Source organism: Myodes glareolus, chromosome 9, assembly GCF_982192425.1.
Source record: "Myodes glareolus chromosome 9, mMyoGla1.1, whole genome shotgun sequence".
In the NCBI taxonomy this organism is placed as follows: Eukaryota; Metazoa; Chordata; class Mammalia; order Rodentia; family Cricetidae; genus Myodes; species Myodes glareolus.
Window position 1 is genome coordinate 33,682,494 of NC_142034.1, and position 15,887 is coordinate 33,698,380.

A 15,887-nucleotide genomic window follows, 5' to 3' on the forward strand; every position below is an offset into this window, starting at 1 on the left:
AATGTCTTCAGATATTCCTCTGGAGGCTAAATGGCTCCTAAGTCGGGAACTGCTGTTCTAAGAAAAGATGACTTTTTGTTGTTTTTTGTTTGTTCAATTGGTTGGTCAAGACAGGCTCTCATGTTGTCTAAACTGACTCAGATTTGCTTTATAGCTGATGATGGCCTTGAACTCCTGGCTTCTTACTCTTTGTCTCTTGGCACTTTGAAAGGAAGACAGAGGGATGCTCTTAGCTATTTTTTTTCAAGATTTATTTGTTTGTTTGTTTGTTTTCAAGACAGTGTTTTTCTGTAGCCTTGAAGCCTAAACCAGGCTGGCTTCGAACTCATGGAGATCCATCCGCCTGCCTCTGCCTCCTGAGTGCTAGAATTAAAGGAGTATACCACCAACACCCAGCTTTTAAGATTTATTTATTTTATGTATATGAGTGCTCTATCTGCATATACACCTTTTCACCAGCAGAGGGCATCAGTTCCCACTGCAGATGGTTGTATGGGTGCTGGGAATTGAACTCAGGACCTCTGGAAGACCAGCCAGTGCTCTTAACCTCTGAGCCATCTCTCCAGCCCCAAGACACAGCTAATTTATACTCATTTGGTTTTCTTTAGATTCAGTGCTGTCCTGGGGACCTTACCTGTACAGCATGGTAAGTAGGTGGGTCCTCCACACCACAGTCTCCCTGGGAAACAGCACCACTGACTTCCTTGGACTCTGACCTCCTTTGGTCTTCAGAGAGAGTGTACTAGTATACTCTTGCTGTGAGCTGACAGAAAACACCTGAAGGACAGAAGGATTCGTTTGGCTTAGGCTGGAGAGGGTGTGGTTCGTCTTGGCAAGGAGGATGTAGCAGCAGAGATGGGAGAGGCTACTTGCCTGTGTCCGGGTAGATCAGGGAGCGGAGAGAGACATGCTGGTACTCGATGGTTGTTCTTTCCCCCTTTATGTTTGGTCTGGAACCTCAATCACTGTGTCCACATTCACACCTCAGTTAATCTTCTCTGGAAGAATCCTCCCAGACACACCCGGAGTCGTGCCTCACTAGTGCTTCTAGGGCTTTCTTTTGAAAAAATTGTGTGTCATGTGTGTTTGTTGCTGGAAACTGAATCCTCAGACACGCAAAGCAAGCACTCTGCCACCTGAGCTTAGCCCCAAGTGTTGTTGTGTCATGTCTCCCCTCCCCCATCCCGAGGCTGGATCTCATGTGTCCTATAGCTTCTGGTCTACAAATTGAGCCTCATCCCTAGCCCCCAAGCCCACGTAGACCAGAATGACCTAAAAGTCACAGAGATCCACCTCCTCAATACACAATCTTGAATTCTCTTGTTCTTAAGCGACTTTTCAGATACCGCTCCCCCAAAGCGGTAGGTCATCTTAAACCTAAGCCCTCATGGGCCTACTATCTTGATTCATTTAACAGTCTACTTTGTTTCTTTCCTTAATAAGTATGTGACTTAGGGCTAGGGGTGTAAGTCGGTGGTAGGCCATGGCCTAGAATGCACAAGGTTCTGGGTTTGATCCCCAGCACCTCTCTGACGCTTGTGGTTTTGTCCTCTTTAGGTGAGCTCCCATTTTTCCTTCTCTTCCTTGCTCTTCACGAGCTGCAGCTGGCACCAGACTCACACTCCCTAATCAAGTGGTCTTTTTGTCCTCCGTTTATCTTCCAGTCTCTCCTTGACGACCAAGGCTTGGCCGAGGTGTCCGAAGTTGCAGAGCAAGTCCTCGATGCTATAAACAAGGGCTTCTACAAGGAGGCCACTCAGCTGTGGGGGAAAGCAGAGACGGTCATTGAAAAGGTAAAGACGGAGCATGACATGGGGGATAGGACCCACAGTTGGAGTGGTCAGGATCACACCTGTCCCGGGGGCCTCCCACAAGTTTAGAACTTCCTGTATGCTGAGTGATACTCTAGAAGGTTGTAGCAATGATGTAGTGACCTTTTATAGGGTCAGAAAGCCTCCTAGGCTTGAAAGACCTTGTTCCTTACTGAATGTTTGGATTCTGTAAGAAAGACTGTCTCACCCAGGCGGTGGTGGTGCACATGTTAATCCAAGCACTCTGGAGGCAGAGGCAGGTAGATGTCTGTGAGTTTGAGGCCAGCCTAGTCTACAGACTGAGTTCCAGAACAGCCAGGGCTATGCAGAGAAACCCTATCTGGAAAAACCAAAATATATAAAAAAAAAAATTTAATTAAAAAAAAAGAAAGAAAGACTGTCTGGTGGCCAAGCAGAATGGTACATTTGTGTAATAGTCTAGCACTTGGGAGGTAGAGTCAGGAGAATGAGAATTTCAGGGTCACTTCAACTACATTGTAAGTTTAAGGTCATCTTAGGCTACATGAGACCCTGAATCAGAAACAAAAACAAAACCCCAACAAACAAAAAAAAATATGGTCCAGTGAATTTTATGTCTTAATTAGGGTTTTTTGTTTGTTTGTTTTTCAAGACAGGACTTCTCTGTTGGCTGCCCTGGAACTTGCTTTGTAGACCAGGCTGGCCTTGAACTCACTGAGATCTGTTTGCCTCTGCCTCCCAAGTGCTGGGATTAAAGGTGTGCCACTTTTAACTGCCCGGCTTAGTTAGGGTTTCTATTACTGGGAAGAGACACCATGACCATGGCGATTCTTATGAAGGGAAGCATTTACGGGGTGGCTCAATCACAGCTTGAGAGGTTTAGTCTCTTATCATCATGGAGGGGCATGGCAGCGTGCAGGCAGACATGGTGCTGGAGAGGTAGCTGGGAGTTCTGCATCTTATGTAAGCAACAGGACGTGGTCTGTCTCGCTGGCGTGACTTGGTCATATATGAGACCTCAAAGCCCGTCTTCCATAGTGACACTTTTTCCCTCCAACAAGGCCACACCTACTCCAGTGAGGTCATACCTCCTAATAGTGCCACTCCCTTTAGGGACCATTTTCTCTGAGACCATCATAGTTGGTAGTGCACATCTGTAATCCAGCACTTCTGAGGCAGAAGAAGCAGGAGGCTCGGGGGTTTCAGGTCATCCCTGGTGACATAGCAAGTTTGAGACCATCCTGTACAACATGAGATAACGTCTCAAACACCGGAGGAAAGAGACTGCCATGCTCAGGAGGATGTATATTTTAAAGACATTTATATTTTCTTACTGGGATCTTTGTCAAGTAGTATTCCGCCCTGACTAAGATCGAAGGAAAGAATACAATGGTCAAGAGGACTCTGCTGCTCGACTCCATGTACGCTGACACGCAGGTCCTTGCATTCCAGCAGTGTCTGGGCTCCCATGAGCTGTGTGCTGCAGGTGCGTGGGCGGGCACAGCTGCCGGCTAAGCCTTTAGAGAGGCTTTCTTACTAGTCCAGTAAATTTGTGAGCTTAAGGTCATCCTTGGAAAGCCAAGCACTTTTCTGTTTTGCAACTTCGCCAGTGGACAGAGAAAGACAGCATCCGAATGGCCTCTTTATTTCAGAATACAGACGGGGTAAACTTCTATAACATCTTAACTAAAAGCACTCCCGAGACCTCTATGGAATCGAGCCTTGAATTCCTCCGAAGCCCCTTAGGTGAGTGTACCTTGCCGCGGTTGGCCTCTACCCAGCTTCTGCACAGGAAGGCCTGCCCCGTTACTAACATTCATTTATATAACAGAAGAATTTTTCAGTGGTTTGAAGTATATTCACAGAGTTGCTCAGTCATCACCTCAATCCAGTTTTAGAATGTTCCCATCACCCCAAAAAGATCCCACACATCTGTTTGCAGTCACTTCTCCTTCCCACTCCCAGCCCCAGGCAATCACTAAGCTGCTTTCTGTCTCCCTGGGTTTTGGCTTTTCTCAGCATTCTATATAAATGGAATCATACAGTAGCTTTTGCCTCTATTTTTCGTTTGTTTGTTTGTTGTTGTCCCTTAGCATAATCTATTTGAGACGCAATTTAAGCACTGATCTTAGCCAAAGGGCCAGGGAGCACTGGGAGCCAATGCCTTCTGATGATGGAAGGTTAGGAATGGTACCCAGGAACTAGAGCACACTGAACACGTGCTCTGCCGGTGAGCTGCCCCAAGGGGAAGGAAGCAGTTTCTGCTCACTGATCTGCAGTGTTGAGTCCTCACAGGGCTGACTTTAGTGGTCGCTCAGCTGGCCGAGCTTGGGTTTGGTTGCAGAATGCCTGAGCCCCACCCCCAGTCCACTCTCCGTCCCTGATTCCCCTTCTCAGCTGACTTCCTTGGCCTGCCTGTTCAGAGTAGTCGCAGTGGCCCTGCAGTGTGCAGACTGCGGTTATCAATAACCTATCCGATTTCAGCCTGCTTCTGGCCTCCTTTCTCCCCTCCACGTGGATCGAAGTGGCTTTTTCCTGTGCTGCCATCTCCTCCTAGCTTGGGAGAGAGGTCTCTGGGGTCCCGCTCCCAGGCCTTTGACTCACTGTATACCGGTTTGCCTTTAGTTCGTCTTTGTCAGCGCCACGTGAGACACCTCCAAGGAGACACCTTAAGTCAACTCATGAATGGCCCCATCAGAAAGAAGCTCAAGATTATCCCTGAGGATTGCTCCTGGGGAGGTACTTGAATGGCCTAATCAAGTGTCCTTTGTGTGTGGTGGGTGGGAGCTGGGAGGGGGGATGTGATTTGAGAGCCCTTAACTTGTAGCCTGGGTTTCCTTGGTGAAGACAGTCTGCTGTAAGTCAAATACCGTTCCTGTCTGCAGCGGATGTGGAATCAGTCAGTGACGTGGCCAAAGCAGATCAGAGTAAGGGGCTGGCGGAGACGTGGGTGGGAAGTGGTACATGATTGGTTATGAGTCGATGGTTGTTGAAGCCTAGTATGGATACACGGGGACTATTATACCCTTTACCTTTGCAACACAGTGAGGTGATACACACCTCAATACCCAGTCCTTGGGAGGCTGACATCAGATCACAAGTTTGAGGCCAGCCTGGGCAATTTAGCAAAAACGCTGTCTCTAAAAAAATTAAAAGACCAGGAGATAGCTCATTGGTTAGAGGTACATGCCATCAAACCTGTTGACCCGACTTCAGTCTCTGGGATTCAGCGTGCTAGAAGGAGAAAACAGACTCCCGAAAGTTATCCTTTGACCTCTTTGCCTGTGCCCCATGGCATGTATCTGCTTCCACCCCCGCCCACCATCAGTAAATCAATAGGTTTTTTTTTTTTAATTATGACAAAAAAATGCTGCATTTTTATTAAAAATTCTATAGCCGGTCACATGTGAGATTTCTGGCCAAAGGTCCTTTGAAGGATATCAGGTGGTCCATGTACATAGGCGGGGTCTGCCCAGTTCCCGTGCTGGCCTTTCAAACATTCTGGTGCTAGATATGGTCCTGCCATGTCTGTTCTGGTCTGGAGGTCACAGTGTGGAAACACTGGCGTCTTTAGAGACCAGCCAGATAGAAATCCTGGGCAGGATCCTAGTTAGTCCCATAGGAGCCTTTAAACAAGAAAAGTGGCATTTGTTTGGTCTACGACCAAGATACCCCAAGGCTATTAAGGTCAGAGGCCCCTTCTCAGATTGCCCCTCTTGTAACTGCTGAGAGCTATGGGGTTTGTTTTTATTCATTCATTCATTCATTCATTCATTCATTCTGTTTTTGGTTTTGGGTTTTTTTCCAGATAGGGTTTCTCTGTGTAATATACCTGACTGTCCTGGAACTCACTCCGTAGACCCAGGCTGACCTCAAACTCACAGAGATCCACCTGCCTCTGCCTCCTGAGTGCTGGGATTAAAGGTGTCCAGTAAGAACTATGTTTTGACCCTGGTCCTGACTTTGTTAGGGTTCATGGGTCACTGTCTCATAGTCCGTATCACTGGAGCTCATTCCTGACTTAGAATCCTCATGTCTCTGCATCAAGTAAACAGCAGACTATGGTGTTAGATGCTGCAGGGGGCTCCGTATAGTGGCAGACACCTGCAGTCAGTCCCAGTTCTCAGCAGGCTGACGCAGGACGATTGAGGGTTCAAGGCCCGCATGGGCTACATAGTAAATGAACGAGTAATGTCTTTAAATAGCTAGGTGTAGTGGCTCACGTATGTGAACCCAGCACTTGGGAGGCTGAGGTAAGAGTATCACAGTAAGTTCTGGGTCAGTCTGGATTACAGTGAGACTCTGTCTCAAGAACGAATCAAATCAGGACTGGAGAGATGGCTCAGTGGTTAATGCCCTTGCTATTCTTGCAGAGGTCCTGAGTTCAGTTCCCAGCACTCACACTGGGTAGCTTACAACCTGTGACTCCCGTTTCGGGAGATCCAGTGCCCTCTTCTGGCCTCCACGGGCCCTGCACGCATGTGGTGTGCCTAAATATACACAGGTGCACACAAGCGTGCGCACGCACATAAATACAAACTAAATCTTTTTTAAAATCCAAATAATGGAAAAGGACAAGCTGTCCTTGGCTGTGAGTTGCAGTTGGTCAACCAGGCCCGAATTCGAGTCTTATCTCAGCAGTGGCTGGTTATTTCCCCTGGCTGTGTTCCTGAGACTCCCTGAGCCTCCTTTACTTACACTTTGTCCAGACTCCTTATCTTCCAGCGTAGTGATGAAGTAATAATCGCCTCTGTAATATTTGCCTAGCCCCATGCCTGTCAGAGGAATGGCGGTGCTAGTTATGTTGTCCCCAGCTATGATGGGGGGTCAGGTGGTCGGGCAGCAAGAATCTGTGCTGTCTGTTGGCTGAGAGTCACGTCTTAGCCATCTGCCTTTCCTAGAGGCCTGCTCTGAAGTAGCTTAGACCTGGTTCGGTCTGTGGTACGGTATCCCCCTGTTCAGGTTCATTCCTTGTGACTACATACCCGCAAACTCGCTTCGGCCCAGAGTACAGTATATTCCCAAGTGGACCAGCTGAAAGCGTTTCTGGGCCTCTACTTCTCTGTTTCCTTCTGCAGATTCCTGTTCCTTGTTGTGCATGGCAAGCTCCCAAGCAAAGGGACCATGTGCGCTCTTTCTGTTTCCTTTCCACCCAGCTATTGCTGACCAGTTGAGTTGGTTCCTCTGTGGAGCACCTGGCATACAGCCTTGGTTGGCTACCTAGGGACTGTTAGGTACCGGCTCTTAGGATGCTTGGGTTGAAAGATATTTCTTAATCTGGCCCATTCTAACCTGCTACCCCTCTCTCCTTCTGCTTTTGTAGCCCAGTCATCTTACGTCTTCATAAGCATGGAAGGGGACTTCATGAAGCCTGTCATCCACATTGTGGATGAGTTGTTGGAAGCTGGGGTCAATGTGATTGTGTATAATGGACAGCTGGATCTCATTGTGGACACCATGGGTAGGCGCCGACTCTGAGGGACACGTGGAAGCAATCACGGGTCAAGCTAGAAGGAAATGGCCTTAATTACATTAGCCTTGGGGTTGGTGGCGTTAATATCAGGAGGAATACCATTTTCTGCTACATCCATCAACCCCTGACTAGTCTCTGTAGCATGAGTATAAAAACCAAGAGACAGAAATTGGGGTTCAACTCGAAAACCGGAAAAGCGAGGCAGCCAAGCCACTAGAGAAGTCTTCCTTCTACCAAGGCTGAGTGACTGCAAAATAAGCATTATTTTTTTTTCCCCTTCCAGACTAGAGCTCGCTCTGTAGACCAGGCTGGCCTCGAACTCAGGAAGATCCACCTGCCTCTGCCTCCCTAGTGCTTGGATCAAGGCATGTGACTCCCTAGGACTGGGATTAAAGATGTGAGCCGCCACCACCTGGATCTGTTTCTGCATTGATCTTGTGTAGCCCTTGTTCGAGGGTAGCCTCGAACTCACAGAGATCCCTCTGGCTCTGTCTCCCAAATTCTGGGATTAAAGGTGTGTGTCCCCATTGCCTGACCTCTAGTGGCTTTAACTTTGCCTCTGGTCTTCAAGATTTTTTTACTGAAATACAAATAATTCGCCACTACAACTCTTGAGCTGTGATGCCTGAGAGAATTCTAGGTCTTTCTAATTCTGGGGTGCCTGGGTATGATTAAAGGAAAGAATAATAGTCTGTCACCCTCCTGCCAAAGCCTTCCTAGCTCTTGAACATGCAACTTCACTGGGGAAAGGCTTTATTTCTGTGCAGTGTTACAGGTATTAAACACTAACCACTAACAACCCTTATTTCCAAGACCCCAGGAGAACTGGTCTCTGTAGGATCTCAGGCAGGATCCCATTACCTTATCTGAAAGCCACATGCTTTATCTGATGGCAGTAGAGTCCTGTGGATGCTTAGAGACCAGATCTTAGAAACCACAGGTAAAGCTGTGCCTAGTACCCAGGCCTGTGATTGGTAGGAAAAGTATCAGCTCAAGACCCCCAAGACCAAGTTCTCAGCACAAAGGAGATTTATTTGTCCCAGAAGGACAGGGCAGGGATAAGAGACAAAGACAAAGACAGGAGAAGGGGAAGGAAGCAAGGGCAAGGGAGCAGGGATATTTATCCCAGAGGGACAAAGAACTGCCTCTGGATGGAGAGGAGACAGACATGGCACATAGGAAAATTGCAGTTTCTAAAGAGGGAAATCCCTTGTTAGGATGAGGTGCTTAAAATTTTAATTGGGTTTGTTAATCAGGTGAACCAAAGGGAGCTTTTGATTTCAATCCTTTGATAGCTGGATCTTGGTAGTCAGCCTCAGGAGGAGGGACTGGCCAAATAAGGGAATAGACCTTGGGGGTTAGCTTCAGAAATGTAATGTAAACTTTTAGCAAGGCAGAGGGAACTGGGGAGAAGGGCAAGGCCTGCCAGAGCCACATGCTCAAGTGGGCTAGTGTCCTGCCACTGATGATAGCCACCAAAGTTAAGACAAAATGATTAAAATATCAAGTCCCAGATGAGCAGTAGAGTGAGTTCAAGGCCAGCCTGGAATACTTGACATTTAGCAAGACATTCTCTTAAAAAAAAAAAAAAAAAAGCCAACCTCTTAGTTGTTGGATTTCTCAGCCCCAAGTATCGATGGGAATCTTCCTGAAAGGGGTTCACAGGCCTCACCAAGAACTGCTTGTAACAAGATCTCAGTGAATTTCCTGTGCATTACACCTGGGCAGCAATAAGTTATAGGACCTAGATTGTTTTCTCTGCCCCTGACTCCACCACACTCTTGGTACTGATCCCTTTCCTTGGCCCCTCTCCCTAGGTCAGGAGGCCTGGCTGCGGAAGCTGAAGTGGCCACATCTGTCCAAATTCAACCAGCTGAAATGGAAGGCCCTGTACAGCAATCCTGAGTCTCTGGAAACATCTGCGTTCGTCAAGTCCTATAAGAACCTCGCCTTCTACTGGATCCTAAGGGCGGGTCACATGGTGAGCAATCTCTTTTTTGTTCTAAATTTCAGGATGGTGCTGTGTAGGAAGCCACAATGTTTCCCACGTGTGTCCACTTGCTGGACTGGCCTTCAGAGAAAACTTCAGGTTTGGGAATATCTGGAGTCCGTCCATGCTGTACCACCCGCCATGACACACACCATCCTCCATGCCACGCGTGCGTGCATGCGTGCGTGCGTGTGTTTGTGTGTGTGTATACCTTGTGTTCTTGCATGCATGTGGAGGCCTGAGTTACCCTGGGTATTGTGTTCCTCGATTACCTTGTTTGTTTGTAGGCAGGGTTTCACCGCATAGCCTTGGCTAGTCTGGGATTCACTTTGTAGACCGCAGACCAGACTGACCTTGAACTCACAAAGATTCACCTGCCTCTGCTGGGATTAAAGGCATGCTTCACTACTCCTGGCTTATGCTTATTTTTTGAGACAGGGTCTCACTGAATTTGGAGCTCTGCCATTGAGCTAGGCTAGCTGGCCAGTGAACATGGGGTCTGCCTATCTCTGCCTCCCCAGTGCTGAGATTATAGGTGTGGGCTTCCAAGACTGACTTTTCATGGGTGCTAGGGATCTGAACTTAGGTCCTCAAGTTTTTGAGGCAACTTTACCAACTGACTTATCTCCCTAAGTTTAAAACCTGAGTTTTAAGGTTTTGGGGTTTTTTTTGTTTTTGTTTTTTAAATGAAATTCTGCTAAGTTTGAACGTTGTTAATCCAAAATCTAAACTTTGAAACTTTTTTAACATTAACATAGCGTTGCAGGGAGAAAGATCATTTTTAGATCTCATGTCATCTGACAAAGTTGAGACACAATGTGCTTAAAACATTGCACAAAATCACCGTCATCCCATAGGGTTAGTGATAGCCATCTTGGGTTCCAGCCTCACGATTTCTTGTTGTGTATATGCAAGTATTTCAAAATCTGGGGGGGGGGGGAAGCACTCTATCTAAGGGTTACTCAACCTCTGTTAGTGATTTTTGTTGTTGTTAAAGATTTATTTACTCATGTGTATGAGTGCCCTGCCTTCATGCACACCAGCAGAAGGAATCTGATCCATTACAGATGGTTGTGAGCCATCGTATGGAATTCTGGAACTGCTGAGCCATCTCTCCAGGCCTCTGATAGTATTTCTTTGAGGCTGAACATAAACTCATTTTAAAGCTTAAATCTCCCTGGGAGGTGTATGCTGCGCTAGCTCTCTCTTCTCCAATCTTTGTTTTAAGTGAATTCATTGGGTGCGTGGTTCTTAACAGTTTGCCCTGGGAAAGGAAAGGAGAATTACGTTCTCATGACTATGTAAAACCTAAGGCTGAGCTGAACACAAGGACACTCTCACATAATCCCAGCACTCAGGAGACAGCCAGAAGGATCAGAAATTTAAGTCTGGCCTTGGCTACATAGTAAATTTTAGAACTTGGACTACGTAAGACGTTGTCTCAAAACAAAACAAAGATGGTGGCTGCTTTGTAAAGTCGAGCCTCAGTAGGCATGGGATAAAAGGTCCGGGGAGTATCTCTAAACAGTGGTGGCCCAGCAACATGTTTGGAAGAGGCTTTGGGTATAAAGAAGGACTATGGGCTGTGGGCACTTTATGCCCATGGAGGGAATGGACTATTTTCTTTTTAGGTTTATGTATTGATTACATAGCTTTCTCTGAGCTGAGAGAGATTACAGGGCCCTTCATCTCAAGTGTTCCCGAGTCCCACAACAGACACACATATTGATGAAGGAATTGGGAATGGCAAAAGGCAGAAGGGTCTCCAAAACCTCATTAATCAGACACCCATATGCCTCCTAAGCATAAGTACTCTGTGCAGGGCTGGGTGAATGGTGCTGGTCCCTGGCCTCACGGAGCTGCAGGTCAGCAGGGCCTAGGGTCACAGATGTCTGGGAGGATTACAGATCAAACATTTACTAATAGTGAGTCATAAATTTATTTAAAGACAATTAAGCAGTAAAATTAAACCTATACCAAAGGGAATTTTTTTCTTTGGTATACGTTTAATTTTACTGTTTATTTAGAGACTAAATTTCCATAGTAGTGAGATGTATATGCCTGTTTATTTTTATATAAAGAAATACATCTTGAATATGTGATACTCCAGACAAAGGGAATCTTCATTATTTTTCAGAGTCTACCTCTGTTTAAGTTCTGTAAGATTTATTTTCTTTTTATTTCATTTAAATGATTTATTTATTTTTATTTTATGTGCATTGGTGTTTTGCCTCCATGTATGTCTGTGTGAGGGTGTCAGATCCCCTTGGACTGCTATGTGGGTTCTGGGAATGAACCCGGGTCCTCTGGAAGAGCAGCCAAGTGTTTTTAACCATTTAGCCATCTCGCCAGCCCCTTATTTTATTTTCAGATGTATGTGTTTATGTGAGTGCATGCCACATGTCTGTGGGTGCTCATGGATACCAAAAGAGGCTGTCAAGCTGGGGTCACAGGTTATCCACCCAACACAGACCCTGGGGCCTGAACTCTGGTCCTCGGGAAGAACAGCAGGTGCTTACACTGCCTCTCTAGCCCTGCTATTTGGGCTTTAAAATATTTTCAGTTACGTTCTTTTTGCAGAGGGTTGTGGGGGTAACGGACATGTGGAGGTGAAAAGACAACTCAGAGCCTTCCCTTCTCCCCTTCGGCCTCGTGGGTCCAGAGGATCACACTCAGGGTGTCTGGGCTTAGCAACAGCTGCCTTTCCCTGCCGAGCCATCTTGCCAGCCCAGTAATTTGAAGTTTTATAGTAGTCATAGCTGAGAATGCTGCTTCATAGAAATAAGTAAAAGAAGATAGTGGAAGGAATTAGGTAATTTTAAAATTATTGAAAATTATATCTTCGTTCTGTTGGCTTTTTTGTTTTGTTTGTTTGTTTTTTTGTTTTTGTTTTTGAGACAATGTCTCACTTGGTAGCCCTGGCTGGCCTGGAACTCACAGACCTGCCAGCCTCTGCCTCCTAAGTGCTGAAATTAAAGATGTGTGCCACCACTGCCTGGCTTAGGGTAAACTTTTAATGACAGGCTATCTCCCCAGCACCATATGACAGTTTTTCACTAAACCCAAGTCAACAACTCAAATATTTTTTTTTTTTTTAGATAAAGTCTGATTTAGCTCATGCTAGTCTGGAGTGTACTATGTAGTAAGAGTGATCTTGACCTCCTGGTTCCCAGGCTTTTCCACCTCTTAAATGCTATGGTTACAGGTATCACTACCATGTCCTGCTAGAGCAGCGGTTCACAATCTATGGGTCTTGACCTCTCTGGGGGTCAAATGACCCTTTCACAGGGGTCACCTAAGATATTTGCATTATGATTCATAACAGTTGTGAAGTAACATCGAGCATATTTCATGGTTGGGGTTCAGTCACCACAGCGAGAGGAACATAAAGGGTCCCAGCATTAGGAAGGTTGAGAACCACTATGGTAATGAATCTGAAACTACAGAGTGAAGGCCAACCTGGGGTACAGGAGACTCTCAGGAAAGGGGAGGAGCACCCCCACACTTTGAAGGATAGGTTGACACAGGAAGCAGTGGGGGCCAGGGTTAAGATGGCTTTAGTTACGGATCTGTGAATGTGGGTACTTCCTTTGCTGCTGACCTGGGCCAGGCTGTTAAGAGAACCCTAATGGGACACACTGCTACTTGGTATGACCCTCCCGCTCCAGCGTGGAACTCAGACTCGCATCTTCTTGGTTTGTCACTTGCAGAACAGCATGTTCAAGCTAAAACAGTCCTTAGAAACTGTTACTAAGTCATTCAGTTGACGGAGTCTCATTTTAGGAAGTCCCAGTTAGGAGAGTCCCGGACAGTGAATCACAGAATCAGAGGGCAGGGATCTTAGGCCCCGTGTCTCAGATAAGGTGTCTGGCTGTGAAGAGACTCCATGACCACAGCAACCCTTACAAAGAAAGACATCTAACTGGGGCTGGTTCACAGTTTCAGAGGTTTAGTCCATCATCAGCACAGTGGGAAACATGGCGGCATGCGGGCAGACACGGTGCTGGAGAAGGAGCTCAGAGTTCTACAGCTTGATCTGCAGGAAGTGAACTGAGCTTGAGCTTCTAAGACCGCAAAACTGAGCAAGGGTTCGCATGCCGAGTGAGGGTTCATTTCTATTGGCTTTTAGCTCTTTGGTTAAACTGTGCCTCCCCCTCCTCTCCACCCCATCCCCAGCCTGGACAAGGACCTTCCTCCTACAAAAGGAACACTTTCAAATGTTGAACATCTCCTCTGTTCTCTGTTCCTATTTGTTTTATTTGTTAGTGTGTTGGGGTGTGGGGGGGCATGCCTCGAAGTGTATGTGGACATCAGAGAACATCTCTCAGTTGGTTCTCTCCTTCCATCTTGTTGAGGCAGGGTCTCTCTGTGCCGGCTCACAGATTTCTGGGGGATTCTCCTGTCTCTCCACCTTTTGTCTTGCCACAGGAGTGCTAGGGTTACAGATGCCCACGTCTCTCCACCTTTTGTCTTGCCACAGGAGTGCTAGGGTTACAGATGCCCACGCCCATATCTGAATTTTTAAATTAAAAGAACATTTTTTAAATTTATTTATTTTTATTTTCTGTGCATTCTTGTTTTGCCTGCCTGCAAGTCTGTGCGAGGATATTGGATCCCCTAGAACTGGAGTTACAGTCTTGGGCCACCATGGAGTTGAACCCAGGTTCTCTCTCTGGAAGAGCAGCCTTGCTCTTACTCACTGAGCCATCTCTTCAGCTACCCCAAAATTTATTAAACATAGTGATGTTTTTTGTTTTGTTTTGTTTTGCTTTGCTTTTTTGAGGCAGGGTCTAATAATTTAGCCTAAGCTGCCTTCTGACTTTCTATGTTGCTAAATCTGGTTTTGAATTCATGATCCTCCTGCCTCCACTCTCAGGTGCTGGTCTTACAGCCATGTACCCTCTCAGCCTGTTTTGCGTGTTACCATTCCCGGGGATGGAACGCACGTCTTTTGCATGCCAGACAAAGACTTTAGCAGCTGAACTACATCCTCAGCCCTTCCTTCTGCACCATCTTCCTTCTTTCTTAAAGAGGCCAAATCCGAGTACCATAAGCACAGCCCCCATAAGGAAGTCAGCAAGAGCTATGTATGTGACTCGGTGGTAAAACACTTGCCTAATGTGTGTGAGGCCTGGGGTTTGGTTTCCCGCTCTGCTAAAAAGAGTGAGAGGAAGGAAGAGGGGAAGGAGGAAGGGACATGGAAAGAGGGAATGGAGAAATGAACAGACCATCCCCAAGTGGAATAAAGGGGGCTCTTTCCTAAATGCCAACTTCTTCAGGCCCCAACACCCTGGGAGCCCAGAAGAACTTTGGTCCAGCAAGGAGGCCATTTCTTTACAGGCAGCTGTCAGATCTTTCTAGATCTCTGCTAGAAAGGTGGATGTCAGTCACCCTTGTCCTTGACCCAGTGGTTACATCAGGAACACTAATCTAGATGCTTCTTGGTTCCAGGTTCCTGCAGACCAAGGGGCCATGGCTCTGAAGATGCTGAGGCTGGTAACTCAGCAAGAGTAGCGTGGCCGAGCTGAGCGGAGCTGGCTGGGCCTGCAGACCCTGGAGCAGAGCCAAGGATGGAGGTGCTAATGTCACAGGCTCTTCCCTGGCTGTCCTGTGGGATGTGACTATGGGGGCTCCTGCCATCTCCTATACACTGGAAGACCGTGGCTTCTGTGACAACTTAGAAATCAGTTCTGCTTTGTAAAGAGCATTCAAAACCATACTCATTTAATCAAAATGAAGGACTGTAATGGACAGACCTCTTAATACCAAAACAAATGATAACACATGCAACTTCCAGCACTTGGGAGGTAGAAGCAAGAAGATCAGAAGTTCAAGATCACCCTCAGCTAGGTTGCAAGTTCAAAGCCAGCCTGCACTAGATGGGAGTGACATATCGAGAACAATAAACACCCACTGAGCTGCCCACTCAGTGTCCATGCCTATAGGTCTTTTGTTTGCTACATATACCTATATATTTTTACAAAGATGGAATCCATACCATATGCTATTTTGCTTTCTATTTTGTTCACATATCAACATGACCTGCACTACTTTTCCTGTCAATAAATGTGCTGTGATGTTTTTAAAGACTGTTGAAAATTCTATTTTGTGATCACTCCTTGCTAATTGTTTACCTCAAGAGTTTCTAGTCTGTCCCTGTTGCAGATGGTGCTCTGGTAAGTCACCCTAATAGCTAATGGTTTTATGCACACTTCGTTTCCCAGCTAGCCTGGCAGCAGGACACAGCCCGCCGCACCTCCATACTACAGTTCCTAGAGTTGCTCATGCCCCTATTTTTGTTTGCTGTGGTTTGAATATTCTCTTTAAAGATCATGTTGCAAAGTAATCCATCTCTGAGGGTCTTGGGAGGTAGGGTCTTTAAGGTGGGGCATGAGAATGCCCCCATCATTCAAAGACATCAGGAGTGTCTTTGTTGTGAATTGTAGACGGATTTTTCTTTTGGTTACCAACTCACAAATAACAACATGGAGACTGGATGTTAATTATGAAAGCTCAGTCTTAGCTTAGGTTTGTTCCTAACTAATTTTTTGTTTTGTTTTAGTTTGGTTTGGTTTTTCAAGATAGGGTTTTGCTGTAGTTTTAGAGCCTGTCCTAGAACTAGCTCTTGTAGACC

At 46.4% G+C, this 15,887-nt stretch overlaps 1 protein-coding gene across 1 annotated transcript in view; it reads left to right on the forward strand.

Moving 5' to 3' along the window:
* Scpep1 (serine carboxypeptidase 1) overlaps positions 1 to 15,340 on the forward strand; it is a 30,517-nt gene extending 15,177 nt beyond the window's left edge. The window contains exons 7-13 of the mRNA XM_048446865.3: positions 609 to 646; positions 1,665 to 1,793; positions 3,443 to 3,536; positions 4,416 to 4,529; positions 7,114 to 7,251; positions 9,081 to 9,244; positions 14,705 to 15,340. Coding sequence (XP_048302822.1) covers positions 609 to 646; positions 1,665 to 1,793; positions 3,443 to 3,536; positions 4,416 to 4,529; positions 7,114 to 7,251; positions 9,081 to 9,244; positions 14,705 to 14,767 — 740 coding nt within the window. The 3' untranslated portion in view covers positions 14,768 to 15,340. The remainder of the gene's footprint in view (positions 1 to 608; positions 647 to 1,664; positions 1,794 to 3,442; positions 3,537 to 4,415; positions 4,530 to 7,113; positions 7,252 to 9,080; positions 9,245 to 14,704) is intronic.
* The last annotated feature ends 547 nt before the right edge of the window (positions 15,341 to 15,887 follow it).